The 27563-nt window shown below is 35.4% G+C and overlaps 1 protein-coding gene across 1 annotated transcript in view; it reads left to right on the top strand.

Annotated features, from left to right (window-relative positions):
- LOC129241752 (myb-like protein A) overlaps positions 1 to 27563 on the top strand; it is a 166165-nt gene that overhangs the window by 118651 nt on the left and 19951 nt on the right. Inside the window, exons 5-7 of the mRNA XM_054878251.1 lie at positions 5398 to 5477; positions 14793 to 14937; positions 24701 to 25062. Coding sequence (XP_054734226.1) covers positions 5398 to 5477; positions 14793 to 14937; positions 24701 to 25062 — 587 coding nt within the window. The remainder of the gene's footprint in view (positions 1 to 5397; positions 5478 to 14792; positions 14938 to 24700; positions 25063 to 27563) is intronic.

Below are 27563 nucleotides of genomic sequence, written 5' to 3'. Positions count from 1 at the left end.
AAAAGTGTTAGGCATTAACTCTTTAACACTTGTACACAAATATTTATCGTAAATTATCGGCCCACAAACAGAGTCCAACGATTCATTCAATAGTAGTTTTTATAAATCACTGTTAATTTACTTTTAAAACTAAAATAAATAGAAAACCTTAATGCGGGATTAGAACATGCAAATATAAATTCACTGTACAACAAATCAACAGCGAGAAAAACTTAACTTAAGCAGCAAACGTAGAAAAGAAGAAAAACCTCACAAATTCCTATTAAAAAGCAGTAAAAGTGTTTTTTTGCGGAAAAATGGTAGTGACAAATACAACTACACTTGAAAAGAGTACTTAAAAAGTATTTAGTGAGGCTTACGGCTGGGCTTAATTAAACACGTATTAAACTTTAGCAAAGGCAGAAGGTCGGAAACAAATTGAAAAAATAACTAAAAAAGTGAATAAGTTGTCAAAGCCATAAAGGGCTACGGATGAATAAAAACGATAGCTGGCGTTAAAGCATATGCATATGTGTATATCTAATATACATATACAGGGTTCGCCATATAACTTTACGAAATTAAAAATGCTATAAAAAAGAAACTACACAATATTTTTCCAAACTGTTTTTTTTATTTTGAAGTACAATCCTTCCGGTTAATGATGGAACACAACTTCATTCATATGGCTGTCTCGGCTAGCCATGTCTCGGCCCCATACGATCGGTCCAATTTTTCAACACATTTTCGATTGTATGCGGCTGTATTTCAGCTATGACATCGCGTATGTTGGTCTTCAGTGCATCAATTGTTGCTGGTTTGTTGGCATAACACTGGTCTTTGACGGCACCCCAAAGATAATAATCCAACGGCGTCAAACCGCAGCTCCGAGGCGGCCAAACGATATCAGAATTTCGGCTGATAATGCGATCTTCGAAGACAGTGCGCAAAAGATTGATCGTAGCATTCGCTGTGTGGCAAGTAGCGCCATCTTGTTGGAACCAAAAGCCACCAATATCCTCTTCTTCAATTTCTCGGAACAAAAATTCGTTCAACGTGGCCCGGTAACGCTCTCCATTGACGGTTACGGCCACTCCTCGCTCATTTTCGAAGAAAAATGGACCAATGATGACTCTCGACCAAAATCCGCACCAAACAGTGACTCTTTGTGAATGCATCGGCTTTTCTTCGAGTGCGTGCGGGTTTCCTGAGCCCCAAATGCAGCAATTTTGCTTGTTAACATACCCGCCGAGATGGAAATGAGCTTCATCCGTAATTTTCGTACACATTGTGCAACATTACCATGATTTTCAAAGTAATGTCGCAATATTTCCCAGCGTTCTTTGAGCGTATACACAACCACTTTCGTTCAGCGGAAGAATAAAACTAATTTTCTGTCAAATCAGATGACAGCTAAGTGTTACCATTCTTCAAATAATACGTAGTTCAAATCCGTAACGATAGATGGCGGACCCTGTACATACAGTCATGTACTAAAGTCTACATACAACATATACAGTACGTTTAATAACTACTGGAAATTGGGAACTTATTGAGTTTTACTTATTTGTTTGTTTCTTATTTAATTAAAAAAAAACAATTCACGAAAATGAAGAATGAACTATTCTCCTACGAAAACCGTATAAATAAAAGCTTAAGGCATTGCGAATTTAAAATATTTTTTTTTGTGAATTTCTTCCTCAAAATATCACACTTTTTAATCAAAACTTTGAGAAAAACTCCGAGTATGTAGTCTTAAAGTTCATGAAGTTTTGGTATAAGGTGGCGCAAAACTAATCATCCTATCGGCAGATTTATAATTTTTTCAAATGATACAACGCCATTTCAAATCCGCCAAATGGAACGAATCTAGTCATATTTGGCACTTGTGAACTAGAGAGCTGCAGTATACAAACAGGTCAAAATAAAGATTTCCATTACAAAAAGTCATATTTTTATTTATTAAAAAAGTTATTCAAAAACAAATTTACTAATTTTGCCCCACCTTTAAATTCCACGATTTATTTAAAAAAGTGTGCAATTTTCATAAAAAGTTGTTAAATTTCTTTTAAATTTGCACAAAGTCAGAAAAAACTACTATGAATATTAACTATTTCTTCTAAAACTGGATTTAAGAAAAATGGAAAATTTTGGGAAGACTTTTATTTAAACAAAAAAAAATAACTATATCAATAAGTTAATCATTTATAAATTCGCCGTTGCTCTTTACAACCTCTTCCCACCTCTCGATCCATATGTTGATGCCGTTCCGCCAAAAATAGCCCAGTCTGGTGGCAAAGAAGTTCTTGTGCCAGTTTTTAAGGACCTCTTTGTTATCGAAGGTAACGCCCCTCATATGGTTTGGCAGGGACCGGAAAAGATGCTAATCGGTCAGTGAAAGGTGCGGAGAATACGGCGGATGCTGAATCCCCCATTCAAACTCTTCGAGTGAGGCTTTGACGACTTGTGCAACATGGCGCCTGGTGTTGCCGTGAAGGAGTAGGTTTCATCAAGTCGATCAGGTATTTTCAGTTGAATAAACTCATTCCCAGGATGTAGCTGGGCAATGTAGAGCTTCTTGTTAACCGTGGCATTCTTTTCGAGCATATCCCATTGCACCATGTCCTCACAGTCCCTTCTTTTTCTTGTGATGAAGATCCGACTTGACTCTCGGCTTTGGCATAACTCCTGGAGCCACTCACTCATTTCTTTACTTCATACTGATGTATAGGCACCATTTCTTATCTCCCGTGACGATTCGATACAAAACACGCTGTTTATGATCGGGTGTTGCGCGATTTGAAGGCGACTTTCTTTATTTTTTTTCGTCTGTGAGACACCAAGGCTTCCAATTTTCGGGTAAATCCCATTGGATGAAGGTGATTGAGAATCGTTTTATGATCGCAGTTCACTTTTTACGCCAATTTACAACTGGTTTGGTGACCTTTCTTCTTTAGAAGTGGATTAAAACGCTCTTCATCGAATTCAGAAGGCCTTCCGCTGCTGGACGTGTCAGCGCCATCAAAGTCGCCATTTGTGAACTTTGCAAACCATGCTCCCATGCTTTATGCCCCGCGCAAATTTCTCAAGCGGCTTCGGCAGCTTTCTGACCTCGATGAAAACGGAAAAAGAGCAGATCTCGAAAATGTTGTTTTTTTTCTGCTGGGTATTCCATTTCGAAGCCTCAAAACTACAACAATAAAAAATTGCAATAAAAAACTCGAAAATACAATTAAGATACTTTTGTAGAGCAAAAAGAGCTCTATCGAATGAATACTTACCCTTTGCCAAGCAGCAAACAAATGGTTATAATATAAAATAAAATATAGAAACGCTCTAAACTTATTCCCCAACCTAATGCATAGGCACGAGTACCTGCAAAGGCAACAGTACTAAGATTAGACAATTTTGTTTATTCTTCTGATTCTAGGGAAGAACGAAATGCTCTGTCCCCAAATGAGGTAGAAATGAAGAAATGTTTTTTCACAATTCAAGGCGTGTGCTAAATAAAGCCCAAGAAATTCCATTACTTTTCCCCAAGCTTGTTTTGGCCAATTTGTGTCCAAGTAAAATCGCCAACATCACTTTATCCCACTTTTATGGAACTTACCGCGGTATTATGAAACAATCGAATTACAAAGCATTTGAAATCGACGGCTTAAGCGCAGAATTTCTTAAAGAAAATGAGGACAAGGGGTACACAATAATTTTCACACCCTAATAAAAATAATCTGGTGCAGTGAATAAATGCCTGCAGACTGGCACTGTCAAATGGATTATGCACTACAGCCATGCCTTGCATTGTCAAGTTTACAAAGAGTTTATTGAGTAAAAAGACTCAATAAATTGAAAGGAAGGAAGCTAGTGCAAATACTTAAAGAAAATAACAAACGAGCCGCCTTTATTGCCCACTCGTTCTAAGTTAGTCTGATGGTGTTTAATGTTGTTCCGTTATCGTATTGTACTCTCTACCTTTACGCGATAAAAGTAACGAAGAAAAGTATGGCTCCTAAAAAGTACTTGGAGAAGTACTTGATATTTACTGTTATTAGACTCATTTTAGACTCACACCGAAACTCCTTTTTGCTATTTTGCAGAGAATTAAAAACGTGCTTTTGTAATCTTCCCATTCTTCTGGCGAACTAATTTTTAAGGCTAAAATAGGTGCCGCTGTATACAATTCGACCTTTGGTTTAACAAACTCTCTAATCTTTTTCTTTTGAGTAGCTTTCCCTCCCAAACTTTAAAGTAAATATGTTCGAGACTTGAGTCCAAAGTTGTGGATATGTATAGCAATGCTTTTATTAGAGTTCTCTCTATGCGGCCGAACCGATTTATCAGCTCCGATGTACCAGTATTGGCACATCACTGCATCAAAATTCATGTAATTTCAAACAAAACTTCTTGAAAGAGAACTACTAAGTGTAAGTAAATACTCTAACCGCGTACTTGATACCCGCTTGAGTACTTTCGTGAATGACTCGAGTACAAAAAGTACTCTGCACTTTAACAAAGTTTCGAGTATTTACACACAGTTACTCGTATCGGGACAACACTAGTGGTGTTATTACTTAAAAACTCTTTATTTGAAAATCAAGATATCATTTGGGATAATTTAAATTTAAACCAAAATTTCTCAATTAGCACCACAGTGGGGAAGAAGTGTAAGCTGCTGTTATCGCTTACATTGTATCGAGCACGAGAAAACAAACAAAAGATTTTTTTATTTTCAATTGGTCAAAATATTTTCAAAAGCGTCATTTAACTTGACAGAATGCTGGTTTTTATTTCCGCAATCTCTTGTGTATTGAGTGATACTAAAAAAAACATTCACGGGAGTCAGTGAGTATGTATCTATGTGAATCTCTCAAATACTGTCAGCATTCTGTTGGACTGCAAAATAACATTTGAGCCATAAAACTAATACAAAACCATTCTATGGCTCCCTTGATAAATGCATTTTTGTATCTGCTGTGAAGTGCATGTGTATGTATGTGTGTATATATGTGTGTGTGCATATATATATGTATGTGTAATGGAAAAATACAACAAAGCCATATGCAACACGATTTCATTTCATTTTAGCCAGAAGTACTGTTGTATTTGTTCCTATGTATTTTGACTGATCCCTCGCCAGTTTATTTTATCAAACACTTTTACTGTAAATATGGTAGTAATACTGAAAATCGAAAAAAAAACGCCAGCAATTCCATATATCTTCATTTGATGTTCTAAATTTACTCTGTTCTTTTGTTTTTTTTTACATTTTTCTATTCAACAACTCAACTTAACTGCGCCGCCGGTACACAATCGCATCAACATCATCAACATATCAACACTATATTTGCTGGCAACACTCACCGATGTATTCAACTTGTGGCCATCGGACTTTGCAACATCTGTGCGTCGTTTGTGCAGCAAACTGTACTGTTGGCAATACAACATATGCACACGGACAGACATTTAAATTGGATTGTAAAACACAATGTGTCTGCGAGGTAAGTTGACAAAAGGGAGTGAGTCAGAGGGGTGGGGCGCTGAGAGAAGGAGTGAAAATTATTACAGATGCAAAATATTCTGCGGCCAACCTCTGAAAAGAGTATTCCGAGATTAGACTCAATTTATTATTAATTCGACAATTACGAATCACTTCTTCGAAGTTTCAAAGTAAGCACTCGCACACAAGGTGAATGGCGTAATGTGAAGACCACAGCTTGAAATTCCGTTTCAAGTCTGTTCGCGGGCATGTGAATTTTTCAAATCAAATAAAAAGTTACTTGGAAAATGTATATTAAAAAAAATTTAATATTAAAATTTACAAAGCAGTTTTAACGGAAAAAATAATAAATAAATTTGTTTGCCTGTGCCAAGATTTGCACTTCGGACCTTAAATGAGGTACATTAATACTATAAAGCACCAACAGCGACACATAGAAATGTCGAATTTCGAAACCGTTTCGAGACTAGTCTTGCCTTATACCCATTCGGGTTCAAAAGGCTACAATTAGTATTTTTATAGTACAAACTCAAACAGATGGAAACAGTTCATTTATATAATAGAATTAAAATGGGCAGTATCGGTATGTTACCTTGCGCTACTGGCCCCGGACACAACCGGGACAAGTCGCATTTATTGCAGGGTAGCAATACAGACATACGTACGAGTATGTGTGACTATGTATTTGTTTATATTTATTTACAAATGTGTATTAGCTTATATGTAACTGTGTGCTCTTCTCTCTTCATTCAATTTACTGTTGTTATTGTACCAATTGCTGTGTTTCCTGCACTTTTCCCATTTACGCCTTTTATTTTTGTTTTTCTTTCTTTATTATGTCCCCATTTCATTTATAGGTAGGCATTTTATTTTTTAATCGTAAGGTGTCTGCTAGAAATAACTCAAATAAAAGATACTGATTTCCCTAATGATTTGGAAATTAGTGAAAATTACAAACCATCTCGCGATCTTGCCAACTAAATTTCTGTAGAATATCACGAATCTTTTTTTATTGCAAATCTAACTTTTTTCAATTTGAGGAACACTTTGATTTGACTGACTCTATAACAGCTCATTATGAACTTTTGAACATTGAAAACAAGAACACTTCAACCGGGCACCACTTCTCTTAGTCTCAGAATACTCTACGAAACAGTTGCAGTGAAGAAATGTATTATTAAACCATATTGAGAAAGTTTAGTAATAATTATGGGTAAAGATGTATCAAAAACCAGATCTATTATTAATAAGTTTGAGAGATTTCCATTGGTTACGATCTATTCAATCAAATAATCGATACATTAGCCGATCGCTGCAGCTGACACAGGTAGCCTTCCTGGAAACTTTAAATTAATATTAATGGCAACTTCTCTACAACTTTTGAGCCTTTTTCAAAATTTCCAAATTGCGAAAAATGTGCGGTTTTCAAATGTCACTACTAAAATTGTGACTGTCTTACCTAATGAACTTCAAAAGCATCAAGAATTTTCGTGCGATTTTCTTGATTTCTGATACTTTTTGTGCCTTTAAAGCCTATCCACAACAGTGTGTACAGGTGGTTATTTATGTACAAACCATTTTCTGAAATCGTATACATCGGCAGGTCGGCTGACTAAGAGATCGTACTGGACATTGAGAGTTCGGAAATTTTAGCTTTAGTCTGTGACGGTGTCTAATGAAGTTGGTAGAGTTTGTTTATTGCGCAAGTATAAACTGGGTTCAGTGGATACCGAAGTTGTAAGTAAAATAATTGTAATAAAAAAGTAAATGATTATTATTCCATCGATCCACATTTCCAAACATTCATTGGAGAGCTACTGTCGTAAGGCACAAACGTCAGTATAAGTTTTTTATTTGAAGCGTAAACAACAATATTTTTACCACACTTGAAAATGTCGAATTTCGTGCCAAATAATGTGTTTTTGCGGGGAATTCTTTAATATGAAGAAAAAAGCAGCCGAAAGTCATCGTATCTTGGTGGAAGTTTATGGTGAGCATGCTCTAGCTGAGCGAACGTGCCAGAAGTGGTTTGCACGCTTTAAAAGTGGTGATTTTGGCCGCGCCGCCAAAGTTCATGGATACCGAATTGGAGGAATTGCTCGATCAAGATCCGGCTCAAACGCAAGAAGAGGTTGCAAAAACTTTGGGAGTTGATCAATCAACCATTTCCAAACGTTTAAAAGCCATGGGAATGATCCGAAATTCAAATTTCGAAAAAAAACCGCACGAACTTATTCATAGACCTATATATATGGATCCTTTGGAGGTGATACAGTTAGTAAGCGAATAGCTAATAAGTGGTTTCAGATTTTTTAAATTTTTCCAAACCTCAGCAAAGATGCTACTGGAGGTGATTTATTCACTCGGATAGGAGATTTTGTCTTTTTGTATTTACCGTACAAACGGTTTTTTGTCAGATCATCATCTACATATTTTTTATCAGGTTAGTAGGTTGCAAGAAAACGAATTTTTGGCACATATTTTTTCTATAGTAACATGGGCGAATCTTCTGGACTACTTAAATATTTTTAAGGTCAAAAGAAGGTGGGAAAGTAATACTTTGGGACTCTCCTTAGGTTGAGGAGAGAACCAATCGAACTGATCGTACCTCCAAAATAGCATTTAATCATTAGCACGTTGTTATAGAAGGTGACTCAGAGTTAATCTTTGTGATAGAATAACTTAAATAAAAAGTAAAATTAGTTTTGAGTAATGGCAATTTTTATTTCGACCTATACGCGCTCCATTCTTGAATACCACAACTGTCTAGTTCACAATTGTCAAATATGATTGACGTATAACGCCATTTAGAAAAATTATAAAGCCTTGCGCCACCTTGTATTTATTAGAAGCTTGTAATTGAGATATATAACATCAACCACTAACTCCAACTTGAACTCGAAGAATATGTGTGTCAATATGGAAAAAAACAACAGAAGTTCCTCTAAAACAGCCACTATTTCGGCACCAAGGGCCTTTCCCTGCAGGGTTCCTATGCACCCATACATGTATAACATAAGTCTATATGTGTGTGGTTTATGCCGCATCGTCAATGGAATAAATGCCAAAGCGTATTAGAGTAAATTGAATTTATGTGGCAATAGGATTTACTTGGCATGATGAAGTGGCAAAGGAGACACCGGAATGAATGAAAATTGGCACCACCTACAGGTGCACAATGGCATTGATACAAAGAGATAAAAATGTATTAAATTGAAAAATGTTTATAGTCTATCAGTATAATGAAAAAATGCCAACGTGTTTAGGCAGTAGGGACAGGAAATACGTTTGCATATTTTGTAAGCAATATTGCAACTTGTGGGGCAAGGATTACAGTAAATGCATCAGATACGAAGTACAATTGTGCACTGGTGCTTTTTTTAATAAACATGAAAGAGCTTTCCTTTGTTAATACATTTTCTAACATTTCCTTACATTTGACAACTTGTCACTTAACATTTGTTGCATCCTCAAACGTGTTAGCACTTTGCTTTGCTTGATCCTCATAGGCTCAGCTAGTATAGTTTGTGGTGTGAACTTGTAAATGAGGCGACCATGTACGCACATTTTCAATTAACTCATGGTGAAGAGACAATAACTGACCGTTAACCGGCTCTCAGTGAATTTGAAAGAATGAGCTGATTCGTTGGCGTCACATAGATCATAAATGAGTCTTGCCTACGAAACAACTGAGATTTTATTGGTGGCATACGATAAAAAATAAACGCAGCCATTACTCCTATTACTTCGTTGCCGTCTGACAAACAACTGATTGAACGAGTGTGAGAATACGTTTGAAATGAGCGGGCAGAATTCCGCTGCTGAGTCCGATATGACGTAGCAGTCGAAGTTACTCTCACAATTTAGTTTTTCACCATAGCGAATGGCGAAACCTGGTAATCTATAGTATAATCCATGCAATTAACTCATTATTATTATTTGCTTTGATATGGAAAACAAACAAAAAATGCAGACAGAGCTGATTTTAAACCAAACCTATTTTTCATCTTAATGCCAGAAGTAGAACAGGCATAAGAGGCACTGCCTATTATGAAATTTAAAAAGTTACGATTTTCTTTTATAATAAGGATCCAATATAGAACCCAAAATCTAAGTGTCATCTTGCACGTCAGGAATTGTCCATGCGGTATTGGCATGCAATTTCCTATTTCAAAAAGGTTCAATTATCTGTCACATAGTACAACACTAATTTAAGGGGTGCAATGAATCTAATCCAAGCTGAAAGTAGTAGGGTCATGTAATAAAATTTCCAAAGATTATTTTTAAAGACTAATTCATTTTAAATTATATATATATAGATAGAATTTCGGATCGCTAGCGGGCTCAAAAGTTCTACAGTGCATTTCATCAAAAGCTCACGCAGTAGTTCAGTTAATACTCCCGCAGTCCTCCGTTCCGCCGCTCTCTGTAAGCTAAACATGCTGATGGGAGCTGTGTTCCAACGGACAATGATCGCGATGCGAATAACAATTTTGCATGCAATTGCAGAAACGTTGATGTGATCCTGATAGAAATCTGGTTCAATTTATGATCCATTCCATTCGCTTTGTTTTTCGTCATTAGTTTGGCAGGACAGCCTTTTGCAATTGGTAACACTAACAGTAAATGTATGCATAAAAAAGAAGAAAATTCTGAGATAAATTTTATGCGGAATAGAGTTTTTTAACTACGCCATTACGCATTAGAATTATGGCAAATTTATAGCTCTTGAAAAACGTCGATTTTTAGTTGAAATTTGGTTCCCTTAGAAATGTGTATTATTTACATTCTTTTGTTAATGTTTCATCTTCAATGTTAGCATATTTTGAACAGCAAGTGTTACCTAGAATATATCCACATACAATAATTTTAACCATTAAACCCAATTCTGTACTTTTCTTGAAATGCAGTCATCGTCTGAATCATGTTTTAAGTATCCCGAATGCATTTTCCACAATTCTTGTGGAAAAATATAACAATTGTTTATGTTTCTTCTTCCTCGTAACACTAAAACAGAAGTTTTATATCGGCGCTGTCAACACAAATAAAATCGCATGGTTTGGTAGCCAATTCACATTGCCGCCGCCGCGATTTAAAATACTTTCGGACTATCGAAATGAAGGGATCTCAGTACTTCAATAGTAACATGCTGAATTTTAATGCGTTCTGCAATTGTTCAATTTCCCATGCAATTCTCTATGACGAAAGCTCATGCAGCACCAAAAAGTGGCGCATAATTAATTAAGCTTTCGATTCTTACGACCCTACAAATGAGCAACGAACAAAAGTGTTTATAATAAAAATGAACAAGACATAAGGTAGCCGTAAAGTATTTTCCTTTGCATTGTTATCGATTCCCAAAATACCCGACGGTTTTTTCATAGCTCTGTATGAAACTAATAGGACTATGAATAAGTTCGTGCGGTTTTACAACAGATGGCGTAACTTGATTATTATTCCATCGATCCACATTTCCAAACATTCATTGGAGAGCTACTGTCGTAAGGCACAAACGTCAGTATAAGTTTTTTATTTGAAGCGTAAACAACAATATTTTTACCACACTTGAAAATGTCGAATTTCGTGCCAAATAATGTGTTTTAGCGGGGAATTTTTTAATATGAAGAAAAAAGCAGCCGAAAGTCATCGTATCTTGGTGGAAGTTTATGGTGAGCATGCTCTAGCTGAGCGAACGTGCCAGAAGTGGTTTGCACGCTTTAAAAGTCGTGATTTTGGCTTGGAAGACGAAGAACGCGAGGGTGCGCCGCCAAAGTTCATGGATACCGAATTGGAGGAATTGCTCGATCAAGATCCGGCTCAAACGCAAGAAGAGGTTGCAAAAACTTTGGGAGTTGATCAATCAACCATTTCCAAACGTTTAAAAGCCGTGGGAATGATCCGAAAGGTAGGCCATTGGGTGCCGTATGAATTGAAGCCAAGAGACGTTGAACGCCGTTTTATGGCATGCGAACAACTGCTTCAACGGCACAAAAGAAAGGGTTTTTTGCATCGAATTGTGACTGGCGATGAAAAGTGGGTCCATTACGACAATCCAAAACGTCGGGCAACGTATGGATACCCTGGCCATGCTTCAACATCGACGTCGGCGCAGAATATTCATGGCCTGAAGGTTATGCTGTGTATCTGGTGGGACCAGCTGGGTGTTGTGTATTATGAGCTACTGAAACCGAATGAAACGATTACGGGGGATGTCTACCGACGACAATTGATGCGTTTGAGCCGAGCACTGCGAGAAAAACGGCCGCAATACGCCGATAGACACGACAAAGTTATTTTGCAACATGACAATGCTCGGCCACATGTTGCACAAGTGGTCAAAACATACTTAGAAACGCTCAAATGGGATGTCCTACCCCACCCGCCGTATAGTCCAGACCTTGCGCCATCCGATTACTATCTCTTCCGATCGATGCAACATGGCCTGGCTGACCAGCACTTCCGTAATTACGATGAAGTCAAAAAATGGATCGATTCGTGGATTGCGGCAAAACCGACCGAATTTTTCACAAAGGGAATCCGTGAATTGCCAGAAAGATGGGAAAAAGTAGTAGTAAGCGATGGACAATACTTTGAATATTAAATTTGTAACCATTTTACGTCAATAAAGTTTCAAATTTCGAAAAAAACCGCACGAACTTATTCATAGTCCTATTACATTTCCTCTTTCTTTAAATACAACCTACTTCTTTCCCTAAATACAGTACACTACATAGAAATTTCACAAAGTTCAATCAAACTAAAGTAGGCAGAAATATTCGAAGTCCCTTCGTCACCACCAGTATATTTTATCTCGCTTAAAATCATAGGTTCCTCGCTCTCATAAATTTTTTTTCTTTGTATTTGGCGTCTTTTATTGGCAATTGTAGAGTCAAATTTGTTGCTTCCGATTATGTAATGACCTTAAGAATGAATCCTGTCCATTAAATTGCTGATTTCACTAAAATTGTATCCCTCTTCATCCAATTTTACAATCAGCCGGCTTTCACCTTTATATACGAATATTCTTTTTTTTCTTTGTAGACTTGAATTCTCTGAATTTGATTGTTTTTATTTCCCAGTATAAAAATGTTGAATTTAAATAATTATAATTTTCTGTATGTAAGTTAAGTTGCCTATAAATAAATGAAAAACATGTTTCTTTTCGAAATAAAAATAAAATACTGTTTCGAAAATCTATTCTAAATTGAACACTGAGAATGTACGATTGAGTGTTCGAGCCACTGTATATCTATATTGTTTTAAAGCTAATAAATTTCGTAATCTCACCTTTGACCGTGGCCAATTATCGTCACCATGCTCTTAATTATTCATTGAATTTCCTTGCCTCGTTCAACCCGTATGCACATATGTATGTTTACGTATATGTATAATATTATTTCAAAAAAGCGAACAGTTAATGCATTCGAGTCCTTTCTCCTTAGTCAGACAGAGACTTGAACGAGTGAAGAAAATTCAATGGAAAATTAAGGCATCCTGACTACTGCAACAAAGGAAACACAAGGCTCGCAGGCCTTGACTCCACAGGCTCTTTAATACTACCATAGCGCACAGCCTACTAAAAGCTATTCAATTTGGTTACGCTCTTTATTTTTTGGGCGTAATGATTGCACAACTACCCATTACAGTCATTATTACTTTTCCTTTTTCACATTTCCACTATATTTTGTTTATTATTACTCACCCCATTTGCATTGCCTGTTAGTTTATGTCTGTTGTGGCCGCTGCACAGTGGTGCAAAACTGGAATCTACTATTCAAAACAGTCTACAGCACACATTTCTTGACCGATTTGCAATTTATTTTTTTTGAATTGCTCAGGATAAAATTGCTAACAACTCTGTCGTTGCGGATTTTTAAAATATTTTGCTAATATTGAAATATTTAAATAAATACATTTAAAAAACAAAACTTACAAACTTACAAAACTTACAAAATCTTTTAAAAATTAATTATTTTTATGAAACTTGGTATCCGGGGGTTTTCTGGGTCGCTGATTGCAAATATGATGTCAGATTGTCAAAATTCAAAATGGCGGATCCAATATGGCGGTCAAAATTTTCTTATAGTTAATTATTGTTTATGAAACTTGGTATCCGGGGGTTTTCGGGGTCGCTGATGACGAATCTGATATCATATTTACAAAATTCAAAATGGCGGATCCAATATGGCGGACAAACTTTTTTAAATCCAATCGAATTCGCTTGAAACTTGTTACCTGAGGGTTTTTGGGGTCGTTGATTACGAATATAATGTCAGATTTTTAAAATTCAAAATGGCGGATCCAATATGGCGGTCGAAATTTCTAAAATTTAATTATTTTTTATGAAACTTGACATACGGGGGTTTTCAGGGTAGCTGATTACGAATCTGATATTATAATTCAAACAATTCATTTTTGATGATTCATTACTATGTATTTAATAAAATTTGAGTTGTAACCTTTTTTTCAAATGATTTCACCCTATTTTATAATTAATTACACAGTCACATTTTATTATTTACTATTCTTTGAACAATTAAATTTGATTATTTATTAAATTTTTTTAGTGGTCATCAACTTGATAAATTTGGATCCGCCATTTTGAATTTTAAAAATCTGACATTATATTCGTAATCAACGACCCAGAAAACCCCCGGATACCAAGTTTCATAAAAATAATTAATTTTTAAAAGATTTTGTAAGTTTTGTAAGTTTGTAAGTTTTGTTTTTTAAATGTATTTGTTTAAATATTTCAATATTAGCAAACTATTTTAAAAATCCGCAACGACAGAGTTGTTAGCAATTTTATCCTGAGCAATTCAAAAAAAATAAATTGCAAATCGGTCAAGAAATGTGTGCTGTAGACTGTTTTGAATAGTAAATTCCAGTTTTGCACCACTGTGCGCTGTGATTCCCATTCAACTTTTCATTCATTTCCTCAGGCGGCACAGACTTTCTTATTTGCAAATTCGCTCTACTTATACATTTTCTTTATACTTTACTTACTCCGTGTTTTCGCGCGCATAACTGTACACACTCGTGCAGATGGGTATTCATATAGTTATGCATTGATTTATTCCTTATTAATATATTTTTTTTTATTCTTTACATCCGTTGCCTTAACCTTGATTTTTTGCACTCTTTCGATATTTTTTCCGTTTTCTTATTATTCCCATACTTAGTCGTAAGATAATTATTTTACTTTCTTATTATGCTTCATTGTTTTACATCATACAATTGTGTTGTTATACGTAAGTATTGTGTGCATATGTATATACTTGACTGTAAGAGTTCTCGTTATTTTCTATCTGCACAGAATGGTCGCCACGCCTGTTCATCGCTGTGTCCGAAGGAGCAACTGCCGGCGCCAGAGGATACGATGTCTTGCAGATCGCCACGTCTGGTGGAGGTGCCAGGCCATTGCTGCAAAATGTGGCTTTGTGAGAATCCCACAGCTGATGGTAAGTGTCTGAGGAATAATAGTGGCCACACAAAATCAAATACACGGAAAAAAACATAATTTTCGAAATTTAGCAAATATTTATTCACTAAAATAGAAAAATAACTGAAGTGCATACAGCGTGCGTCATCTTTTATGTCGGTATGAAAACATTGAATAACTTTGAAAAAAAAAACTGATTTGTATAAGTAAGGTATTTTTATTTGGATTGGTTATTCACAATTTATTAGAACCATTTTGTGAATACAATATCAATCAAGTGGCGACCTTTATTAGCAATCACAAACTGCGATCTTTTTTCTGCATTTGTCATCACCTTGTCAAGCATTTCGGGTTTTATAGCGTCGATTTCGATCCATGGTTGAAATTGTACTGAATTGACGTATCGAAAACATGTATGTTGAAGTCGATCGGTTAGTACATGAGAAAGTTATTCAGCGTTTACATACCGACATAAAAGATGGCGTACCCTGTACATTTCTTGCTGAACATTTTTTTTTTATTTATTTCCGACTATAAGCTGGAGTTGAGAAAGTTGGCACATTCAAAAAGCACTCAAGGTGCATATTACATACGAGGGTTACTATTTATATGTATATCTGGCCCTGAGCACACCTAGTATTGTCAAGCACCACTTGACATTTCCATTGGAAAGTCTGACATAATTTATCATATACGTAATCAGAATCTTGTGATGTGTGAGCCATATGCGTGTTAGTGTTGCTTACAGTGGCTTTAAAAATGCATTTTGGCAAAAAAATTAAATTATGGCGTGAACATTTCCGTACGATAACACAACAAGAATGTATAACATGAACTAAAATAATTATACAGCGAACAAGCACGAAAGAATTTTCTCGTGGCCGTTGATCGCTCACCGACAAGAGGGTTATCCCAAATCGGTTGCTGTTCCAGAAAATATCAATGGTTTGAGCAAAAGCGTCACACATCGACCACACTTGACCTAAGCATTAGTGTGCCGACCATCAATAAGATTTTGCATGATTTCCTTATGTACAAAAAATTGTGTTCACGTTGGATGACACACAATTTTAAAAAGCCCTGGAAACGCTGCTTCGAAAATGGACTCAAACGAATGCAAAAGATTCATCTTCATGGAGAATTTTTTGAAAAATAACCACCAAATCTGATTTTCCGTTGTTGGGTCAGCAATATAAATAGCAACCCTTGTATAAGTTACTAAATGTTAGCCGCTGCTTCGCCCACAACCAGTATTGACTTCGACTGGTTGTCGGATTAAAATCTTCATATATTCCTGAGCAATATAAATTCAGTACTTACTAAACACCAAGTCCACCTGATCCACGTAAACCCATTTTCTTACGTTATCCAACGTATCGTCTCTTAAGTAAAACATTTAAAATCTTAGCTTTTTATTATTATGAATAAATGCATGGCATCGCAAAAATATAGTGTCAAATTTTCAAGTCGATCGGAGCAAACTTGACGAAGTTGTGAGTATTAGAGCATGCATTACCACAGGTCAGGCCTTTATAAGTACATTTGCTTGAGTTTAAAGCATTTTTCCGAATCGTTTTGGAATTTTACACGGCACTTCTTCACATAATTCACCCGTATTTCGGGAGGTTTTTTTTTGTTAATATAAAATTATTATTCTTACAATAACAAATTAGTCGATTTGTTTAATCGAAAATCGGTTTTTGAACTTCCAAGTGTTACGAAAAATCGAAAAAATATACCTCGAGAAACATCTCGATTAACAAGGGCATTTTTATCTCTTCATTTGACTTTATTCTCTTGCGAGTTATCATGTATTTCACTCGCAAAACAATTTTTTCCGAAATTCACCATCACACGCTAAATTTTCAAAATTTTGCTATGAAATTTTAGGAAAAATTGCTCAAATGTGGCATTTTTATGTAGAAATTGACTAGATAAACTAATAATCTTTCCGATGTTTATTATTATTATTATTTATAGGGAATACATACAATATAACCCTAACTTATTAGGCAATAGATGCCACCAGCAGTGTGTGCTAGTCGATTCTAAAATAACCTAAACGTCATAAACCAAGCTTAGACATATGGTAAACAAACTTCTTCCACACATTAGTAATTTTGTTTTGGAGTCATATACTTTTGGTTTTGTGAAAATGTCTGTTTTTGTGCCGAATAACCGGCATTTGATTGATTGTGTGGATTTTCCTCTTTCATTCGAAAAAACGGCCAAAAACCTTCGAAGACGCTCAATTGGAGGCATTGCTCAATGAGGATCCGTGTCAAACGCAAGAAGAGCTTCCTTCAGTAATAGGAGTTACCCGCCAATCCATTTGGAAGCGATTTTATGCTTTGGGAATGATTCAGCAATAGCGGACTTGCGTTCCTTATGAGTTAAAACCGAGGGATGTTGAACGTCGTTTTTTCGCCTGTGAACAACTGCTCCAGCGGCAAAAACGGAAAGGGTTTCTTCATCGCATCGGGTGATGAAAAATAGATTCATTACAGCAATCCAAAGAAAAAAAAAGTCATGGGGACGGCCAGGTCATGCTCGGGTCAAAAAATGACTTGATCCGTGGATAGCCTCAAAATAATAACAGTTTTACCGCGAAGGTATACGAGATCTACCAGAAAGATGGGAAAAAGTAATAGCCAGCGATGGGCAATGCTTTTAATGATTCACTTGTAACCATTTTTTCAGAATGAAATTGTATTTTCATCAAAAACTTAGTTGCGCACCTAGTAATTTGCACACAATTTCAATTGTATTTGAGTATTTTTGTGTAAAACTTGTTTTTAAATAAGAAGATTTCATTTACTCTCCGACAAACTTACAAACAGAATAAGAATTTACAGTTGTTCTTATTACTTACTGACTATGGATTTTAATTTTTCTTGGCTCTAGGTGTGTAGGATATTATTTATATATTTTTATGATTCACTTGTAACCATTTTTTCAGAATGAAATTGTATTTTCATCAAAAACTTAGTTGCGCACCTAGTAATTTGCACACAATTTCAATTGTATTTGAGTATTTTTGTGTAAAACTTGTTTTTAAATAAGAAGATTTCATTTACTCTCCGACAAACTTACAAACAGAATAAGAATTTACAGTTGTTCTTATTACTTACTGACTATGGCTTTTAATTTTTCTTGGCTCTAGGTGTGTAGGATATTATTTATATATTTTTAGCCAAAATTTCATTAACAACAACCCCGCAGTCCCCCTCTTATGAGCCTTTGCATGTAAATTGACTACACTTTTTCTAAGACTCAACTCCATACATTCATGGAATTCGGAATGGGATGCAATTGACTACCGCTACGTACTTCTATGTTAATGCACATTCGGCTCAGCGTTTAATTGAAGATCCCAAGTAGCCCAAGTAATTTTATACTCATTTGTGGAATAGTTCAGACAGTGCCAAAAGTCACGTTATAAGTTATTACGTCCTTGCTGGGGAGCGGCCATGGCCCTTTGTTAACCATTCACTTCTAGATGATGAAAAATATTGGTCCGCTAATTAACGGTTTTGGAGAAATGGTCACGAAAAATATATATATATTTTTTAATTTATATGCAGGTAATTGGCGCGTGCATGTGTACTTAGCTAGGTGTTTGGACGAGCTTCTCCGCCCATTTGTGGTGCGCGTCTTTATGTTGTTTTAGAAATGCCGACGCCCACGTTTTTATACCGGCTCCGAAAGGTCAATGTAGCGCGATCGTTTTTAAGAGAAGTTTATGGTACGAACACACTGAAAATATTTCATTTTTTTAATTGGTGCGCATTTGGAGTATTAGCTAAATCGGATCATAACTACGATTTATAAGCATCTCGTCTGCAGCGCTATCTAGTGGCACTTAAAAATTTCCAGATATCATCACTCGAACTTACTGTACGAATAATGACTTAGGAGTCTATAAACTGCGAACAGACAAACTAACAAAATTTCGCAGTTAAATCTAGAATAATTATATTGAATTTTGTGGCCCTTTATCGATACCTATGACTCATGTTGTTGTTGTTGTAGCAGCATAAACATTCGCCATGTAATGCTGCTGATGTGACCGGTTACGTAGAACCGACTCTCGTGGGAACGACACTATGGCTCATCTTGAGTTTTGTTTCGCAGCCACGATATCTGAAGGTCAATATATAAGTGATATAGTTTACCCAAACAAAGAAAAATTTAAAAATAATTTACTCTCACCATTGCCTGTTTCAGGAGCATTAAAACTCTTCATGCAGTGTAATTCCTGTCTATATTTCGTATGGAAATCGCTTTATTTACATATATAGCTCATACACAATTACCAAGAACATGGGTCTTTACATTTTACATCGCCTTTTCTACCAGCAATAACAGCCGAAAATAACGAACGAAAACATTTTAAACCAGTATGTACATAGTCCGCAATATTCATTTATCATCACTATTGGCTAAGTACGCCGAGCCAGTGTCCATTGTGCGCGCAACAAACCCAATATCCCTGCAGGGAAAAGCACTTGTTGTGAATTAGAATGCAACCAGTTCGTTTTCCAGCTGAAACGGTTTGAATTCTAAATTTTTACCATGTGAGCAAGTGGTACTACGAAATGTCAATTATCCGACCATGTATCAGCAAAATACAAGTCAAAATACTACATAGTTCACACCAGTCAAAAAAAATTCTAGTCCAATGTGTTTCTAAAATAACCGGTTCTAGAAGAGTTAAAATATAAAAAACAACCTTTTCATACTAAAAGTGCAAACGGAATGTATTTTTTCTTAGAATTAAATGAAATGTCTTTTAAGCACAGTTGTTGGTTAAGCATGCAAAAATTAGTTGAAACTTACACTGTAACCAAATTAAAAAAATTAAAGCAAATTATATAAAAAACTTATAATGGAATAATATTTAAAGTATTTTTTTGTGAATATATAGAAAAAAATCGTTTCGAATGTGCGCAAAGAAAGGTTAATTGTGCCAAAAATAGTGAATATTACATTGTTATAGGAGTCTATGGAAACACTTCATAAATAATCCTATGAAATAATAATTTCTTTCGATGTTTCAAAGCTTCAACTAAGCTGGTGTAACAATATTATAAATCTCTTTCACTTATCTGACTTACTTGTGAGGGCGAGGTTACACATAAAGTGAATGAACTTCATGCAAATATTAATTAATTAATATATTTATGAAATAGATTTAGTTGAAGTGCTTTTCAAGTAAATGTATTCATGAATCCCTACTTTTGTATAATCTTCTAAACATTGACCAACTATCAAAAAAACTAGTCATACATTTTCTCACTTAAAAGAAAATCAACTAATTGGCAGACAAATTCATCATTTTACTATTCGTAGTATTCTAGTGGATGATAAACTACCTGTAGTATGATTTCTCTATTCTCCAGTATTTGAAACATAACATTTCTTTACTAGTTTCGTTTTTCCCTGCAGGGATGTGTACAAACCTGCATACATAACCACTACACCACAGCGTCAATTACTTACACAACGTTGAGGCAGCAGCCGCCAGAGGCAAGTTAGTAGTCGGCTGGCCAACGGGGCTGTGACGAAACTTAATGATTTTTAAAGCGAATTAACAAGAAATATTTATGAGCACAAGGCACATGCGAGCAATTTTCGGCAAGACAAAGTGGGCGTAGAGAGAGTGCGAGTCGTCTTCTGAAGGCAATGATTAAAGAGGCATAATTGCTTATGCAAGGATAAGGAAATGAAACATTGCACTGTGATAAAACCAAGAAAAAAAATTATAAGTGTGGGAGATGAATGTGAAATGCATGACGAGGTCGCTGTTTTTTCCCCCCCATCTTTTGTGATGTTTTATTTTTCAAAGTAGTCTATATTTTGTCGCTGTGAATTTAAGCATTTAATGGTACTGATAAGGATTTATTTTACGCTACATTTGTTCGTGAGAATAGTAATGCGATAAGTGCAAAGTGATAAATATCTTTGGTGTAAGCTTGAAGATACTGGACAACTGAAGCAGGAGTTAGTCGCAATAAATATTTGACAATGCAATATTGAAGGTGGAGTATATGACTCATTTCGCTTTAAATAATTTTTCAAAGAAATTCAACTTCACAATTAAGGCTTAAAATAAAAAGCAAGCATGAATCAGAAGATAACTCTCAATAGGCCATTGTGCCATGAGAGTTGATGCTGAGTTTTTGTGATCGATGGTGAATCGGTGTTCCTGAATTGAGTTGCATAGTCTGGCCCATAGCAGCCATATTCGATTATTCAATTCGGTTTACTAATATTATATTAGCGTTAATTGTTGATCGCGGGGGTTTAGGGTTATTTTTGGTGTGATCCCGAAATACGTAGAGGACCGTTTTCTTACCTGAATGTTAAAGTGAGCTTAACAAATCCAACGAATAAATATTCTTAATTTTAAAGTGATCTTAGAATCACTCCGTTTTCTGGATTGATAAATATGTATAATTATTCTAGTACCGAAACTTTGGTAAAAATGAAAGAAATATCCCCTATTTTCATTAACTGTTCAAGGCTGGTACTGTCATGAACAATTGCATTGACTAATTGAATTTACAGCGGAAATTCAGCTACAAAATATTATTTTACTTTCTTTATCGGTTTGTTATCTTCGGAATAAACATATTTCAGTATTTGATGGCGAAGGTTTCGCACAAAAATAACAGAAATCCGTGCGAAATGCATACTTAAAGAGGGACAATTTTAAATTGTTTTTCTGTCCGTAGATTTCACCCTAATATTATATATCATTTGACCGGTGGCAAAATTAGGTTTTAAATTTAAAGTTTAACGCTGCTAGGGTCCCCTCCCGCGTCAGCTTCGTTCTTCGAGCGGGTTATTTATTCACAATGTTGCAGTGGATGGGTGAACAACGTGCGTTCGAGACCAAAGCGTACTTAAGGGGTCCCGGTGGTCTAAAGCTCGAAAATTTAGGCTATTTTCAGGATTTTTTTTTACAATACAAAAAAATTAAAAGCGATATTTAAATTTTTTAGGTTTTTTATTCAACTACTTTTACATACAAAAACAAAACAAAAAAATTTTTTAATTTTAATAATTTTCAAAATGGCGCAGAAATTGGGCCTGGTTGGTGTTGTCCATTTTGGCTCTTTAATTTATCTGCAACTCAAAAACCATAAGAATTATTAGTCACTATGACTGTAGCTATGTCCCGTACTAGAATAAAAAAAAATTGACAAAACGGCGCGGTTTTTAATTTCACACTCTAAAAATCGGTTTTTTTCCAGGTTTTTATTCTAATAGGAAATGATTGAAATATTAATATGATTTTAGTACGGGCGAAGAACATATTAAAATTTGAAATGATTCGGTTGAATAGTTTTTTTTTTTTGTTTGACAACACCAGGCCGAGAAAAGTCGTTTCGAGATAAATGAGTTTAAAGTTTGAGGTACAAGAGCGCCGAACATAAGCGGCTGCCTTGAGGTTTTCAAATTTTTCAAATTAACTGCTAACTATGCGTGGAATATTGGGGAAGAATTTTCGCCATCTTTTCACCGTTTTGCGTAAAAATTTCTGCGAAATAGTGCATGAGCGATTTCGTACGGTAAATAAAATTATTTGAGGTGATGAAGCTTATTTTCATTTAAATGGATGTGTAAATGAGTGAAATTTCCGCTATTGATCACTTAAAGGACAGAAACCAGAACCTAGAACCCACTATTACAATATCAACAGTCATTTCACAGTGTCAAAATGACGGTTTGGTGTGCAATTTCAAGGAGCGAAATAATTGAACCAGTTTGTTTTAAAAATTATCGAGGCCAAGCAATCTCTATGGACGCTGTGAATGGCATGTGCCGCCACTGAACGATTATTTCGTGCCTATAATGAGAGAACATTCCTCCTTCAATACACACACATGGTTTCAGCAAGATAGCGCCACACCGCATACGGCAAGAGAGATCTTGGCAATACTGAATAGTTCCTTCCCTAACAAATTGATGAGCAGTTTTAGTGACTTTAGTAAAGTCAAAGACCATCTCAGCACTAAAATAAAATGTCGTTAAAGAAATTAAGGGCATCCATTTTAAATTTTTTGTCTAACTAAAATACTCTTTATATCTCAAAACTACATGAATTCAATCCTACTTACCTGGGTCTCTAGTGCAAAACGCACTTAAATTAGGAATTAGGAAATACTATAAAAGCTAAATTAAAAAATACTTACTAATGAGAAAGGTTAATTTCTATAACTGTTGCAAACGGCGACGCCATAGCCGAATGGGGTGGTGCGTAACTACATTCGGAATTCAGAGAGAACGTAGGTTCCAATCTCGGTAAAAACCCAAAATGCATAAAACGTTTCTTCTTATAGCGGTCGCCACTCCGCAGGCAATGCCAAAGCTCCGAGTGTATTTTTTTTGGAGTGGGCTTGAAACTGTAGGTCCCTCCATTTGTGGAATAACATCAAATAGGAGGAGGAGATCGGCCAAATACCCAAAAACGGTGTATGCGCCCATTGTATATATATATAATATATATATACATATATATATAGTACGGTGCGGATTTTATTTTTCTCTTACTGGAGAAAAGATGTTTATTAGTTCCGGTCGAGCTACGGTCAATAGAAAACACTTTGCGGATGCAACTGCGGATGGCATCTCAATGGCGAATTGACTACTGGAGGTGGCGTCTTCCCAAAACAGTTTCTGCTTTTTCGCGATTTGTACAAGTCTACAATACAAAACAAACGAGCAAAACAAACAAAAGGAGGAGAAATTATTTGTTTGAGTAAATTCCGTGAATGGCTTGGTAATTTTATGATTTGTGAGACTTAAACTGAACAAACTAACGAAGACGAAGTGCCGCGTGTTAAATTGTAAAAGATATAAAGTCTCCAAATGCATTTCGTGTTTTTATGCGGAAGACGCTGTGGCAAGAAAGTATGTGTGTATGCGTATAATTTCTTTTGTTTGGTTATTTCCCTTGATTTCGCCAAATCTTTCTCTTCATAAACAATTCCCCTTCCGTTTGTTCGTTTTTTCATGGATTCTGACGACACAGCGCAACCTTGTATTCTATCACCCGTGGTAGGATCCATTATAATATAAAAGTCACATAAACTTAACTTTGCATTTAACGCGTTGATAATCAAAAGCACACGCACCCCGGATGATTATACATTTTGACATTTAATGTTATTAATTCAGTTTTAACTGATTTTCAATAAAAATATTATGCATTCATTAAAAAAAGCCATGTGAATCAAAGTTGTTAATTCTATATGGAATGCAGAAAATTTTTGAAATTTTCATTAAAATATACTACTTTTTAATTCAATTTTTTCAGAAAGTTTTTGAGTATGCAGTCTTATACCCCTTAAATTTTGTGTCTGAAATGCCTCAAAAATCGTGTTCCTTTTTGAAAAAAAAAATGTTAATGGAACACATTTTTTACATACCCTATATGGTGGAAAAGTTCAGCTCCAAAGAGCACATAAACTTAACTTTACATATGTGAAAAATATAAATAAAAAATATACGTAACTCTTATAACTGTAGTTCCTGCAAGCAATTTCATTTTTAACACATCAAAACTCATTCAAAAGCAAAAAACGCCTAACATATTATAATTTTTTTTTTGGTTCCAAAGTTGTACATAAAATTTAGTAGTCACACTTAAAGCACCTTTTAATATTAAAACATGGTAAACAATAGCATATAAATTTACAAAACTTTTCTTTGAGAACAAAATTTAATTTAATTACCCTCTATTTAACTACTCTTCATTTTTTCTTTCTCTCCAGTATACGCCACCTGCCACAATGCCTCTACAAGTCCATGGACGCCCTGCTCGCGGCCGTGTGGCCTTGGCATTTCGACGCGCTTCACCAGCACGAATACTGGTTGTCGGCAATTGAGCAATATACGTCTGTGTGAAAATCGCAAATGCGATGAAGACAATAACAACAAAAACTACTCAACGTCACAACAGTCACAACTTGCGCAAAAAGTCGTAGCAGTACCGCAAAAGTATGCGCACGAACAGCGACAACAACAATTAATTAGCCATAATGTGGCAAACAATTTAGTTGCAAGAGAGCCTGAGGATACTAAGGATTTAAAAAATTACCGTGCATTGTTCGAGCATAAGGAACATCGAATACGTGTAAGTTAGAGATGTGGAATTTGTTAGCTTTGAAGATTTTTGAAAATTTAGTTAGTTTCGCTGTAAAAAAACTAAAGCTTTGAAAAACTACAGCAAATTCATATTCTGTTATTGTTGCCATCTTATTATTTCCATTCATGTAGATTGCATGCCTTTGTTGTCACTTTAATTTCCGAGTTATTTTGAAACTTTCTTCAATCATATCTTGAGCTTTGTGCTTTATGCACACAACTTTTTTCCAACACAAGTTGCTAATCCAAGTAAACAAAACCGCAGTAGCAGCAATAACAAAGAAAAACGCAAGCTAACGAGCCAAAGCAGACATTTGAATTTCTCAGCACAAACTAAAGACGAGAAATATTTACGTATCCGTCCACTTCAAGCGGAACTATCGCTACTCTGCTCCTCCGCACCTGTTTGGCATTGTTTTTGCTTTTCACCAAAAGCCTTAAAATCTGAAAATACTTTATACTTTATAACTTTATTACCAACATGCATACAGGGTCTTCCAAGTCCGAGTTGCCTTCGCAAATATGAAGTAAATATTAAAACATATTCAATGGCAAGTTATTACCTGTTTATCAGCGTATAAATAATACAGGATATTTTCCAAATGTCCGACGCGTTAGGCTTACAAATTCATTTCGTTTGGTGAAACTTTCGTTAGCATTTAGGCATAATCGGAGCCCCTTCTTCGCAATTTCGAGCAGAACTTTATCTTTCGAAGCTTCAATTTCATCTGCTTTCTTCATATGATACAAGGTGGCGCAAAATTCTCAATTTTGTGTTTTAATAACATTTTATTTTGAGTGATGGAAATCTTTATTTTGACGATTATGCGCGCTCCATTGCTTGCCCGTTTGTATGCTGTAGCTGTCTAGTTGAGGCACAACGCCACTTGCGAAAATAATAGATCTAAGAAGATTCATTTTGCGTCAACTTGTAAAAACTGCATCTGGGAGGGGACCACACAGAAAATAATCCAAAGACAGTAAATCGGTTAGTTCGGCAAAATATCTACAAATTGGTCTTCTTGAGTGCAAATGGTCTGAAACAAATTCATTGTTTCGTTGTTTCCTAATTTTGGTATAGAAATTTTTCAAGTGAAATATCTTCGTTTCCTTTTAACATTTTAAACAATTTTTTTAAAATAAACTATATGTACTTTTTGCGATTATTTTTGCATCTCTGTACGTATCGATCGATTGGCAAACTACTAATTGCATTGTGGAACTTACCCACTGTGAATGATACTATGAAACTTTGAGGGATGACTGAACATATTCTCAGCTATTAATGAAAATGTGTTTTTCAAAACTAATAAAAATTGTTTTTAAGTATATTCTTTTTGTTTTTTCAAGCTTAAAAAAAAGTATTTATAAAATGTTAAAAGAAGGAATGATAGAAACAAGATTTCGCCTATCAGAGAGCCCGTGACGTCATACTAGTCTATATTCTGTATAATTTAAAAATGTTTTACCTTTTACCGTACTTCAATGGTATTGAAAGTTGGTTGATTTTTATAAAATTTGACGCTGAAAGTGCAATTCTCATTTTTGCCCTTTCAAGGTTATGCAAGAATATTCGAGATTCTTCTCTCCATATTTAAATTTTCATTAAAAATACAAAAAAATCAGAACTTTGTTGAGCGATCATAGGGACAGATCAATTATTTTCGAAGTTAGGGGGGATCAATTTAGAGGTATCAGATTTTAAATAGAAATCTAACAATGAAAATTCAAATTGATTGGGCAATCTTTATTATTTTTGTGTTGAACCATTCATGATATTTATTTTTGAAACGGTCAAATGTTGGCCACAACTGTGCCGTCATTTGCTATACATAAATGACTCGCAGGAGGACTTCGATCGGCATCTCGTGAATAACTTTAGTAGTGTTGGCTTCCAATGCCTCAATCGAATCTGGTTCATCCACAAACCATTTAGATTTGGCATATCACCACAAATAAAAGTCCAAAGGTGTGATGTCATACGATCTTGGTGGCCAATCCACTAGTCTGAGAAGAGAGATAACTTGCAGACCGCAATGATGACGCACTAAATCCATTGTTTCGTGGGCTCTATGGCATGTAGCGCCATCTTGTTGAAACCAAATATTGTGGAGACAACGGGCGTCAACTTCCGGTATCAAAAAGTCGTTTATCATAAAGCGATCTCGTATTTGAAGGAATACGGGCAGATGATTCCTCCAACCTATAGCCGCACCAAACGGTTGTATTCAATGGACACAATGGCTGTTCTTGAATGGCTTCGGGTTGCTCTTCAGCCCAACTCTAATTCGACTTCGAAGTCAAATAAATAAATTGTACATTTTCTACTTCATGGCTGTTCAAATGTATGCCATCGATCTGCAACAGTTGTCAAAATAATACACTGATAAAAACTCGTACTTAAAAGACCCTGTACAATATATTATACATATATATACCTCTACTGATTCAAAAAGACACGTACTTGTACATCATTCAGCGAAAGTTTTA

This window comes from Anastrepha obliqua, chromosome 3 (genome assembly GCF_027943255.1).
Source record: "Anastrepha obliqua isolate idAnaObli1 chromosome 3, idAnaObli1_1.0, whole genome shotgun sequence".
Classification (NCBI taxonomy): Eukaryota; Metazoa; Arthropoda; class Insecta; order Diptera; family Tephritidae; genus Anastrepha; species Anastrepha obliqua.
Note: the sequence above shows the minus strand (reverse complement) of the source record. Positions and strands in the feature narration are given on the sequence as shown.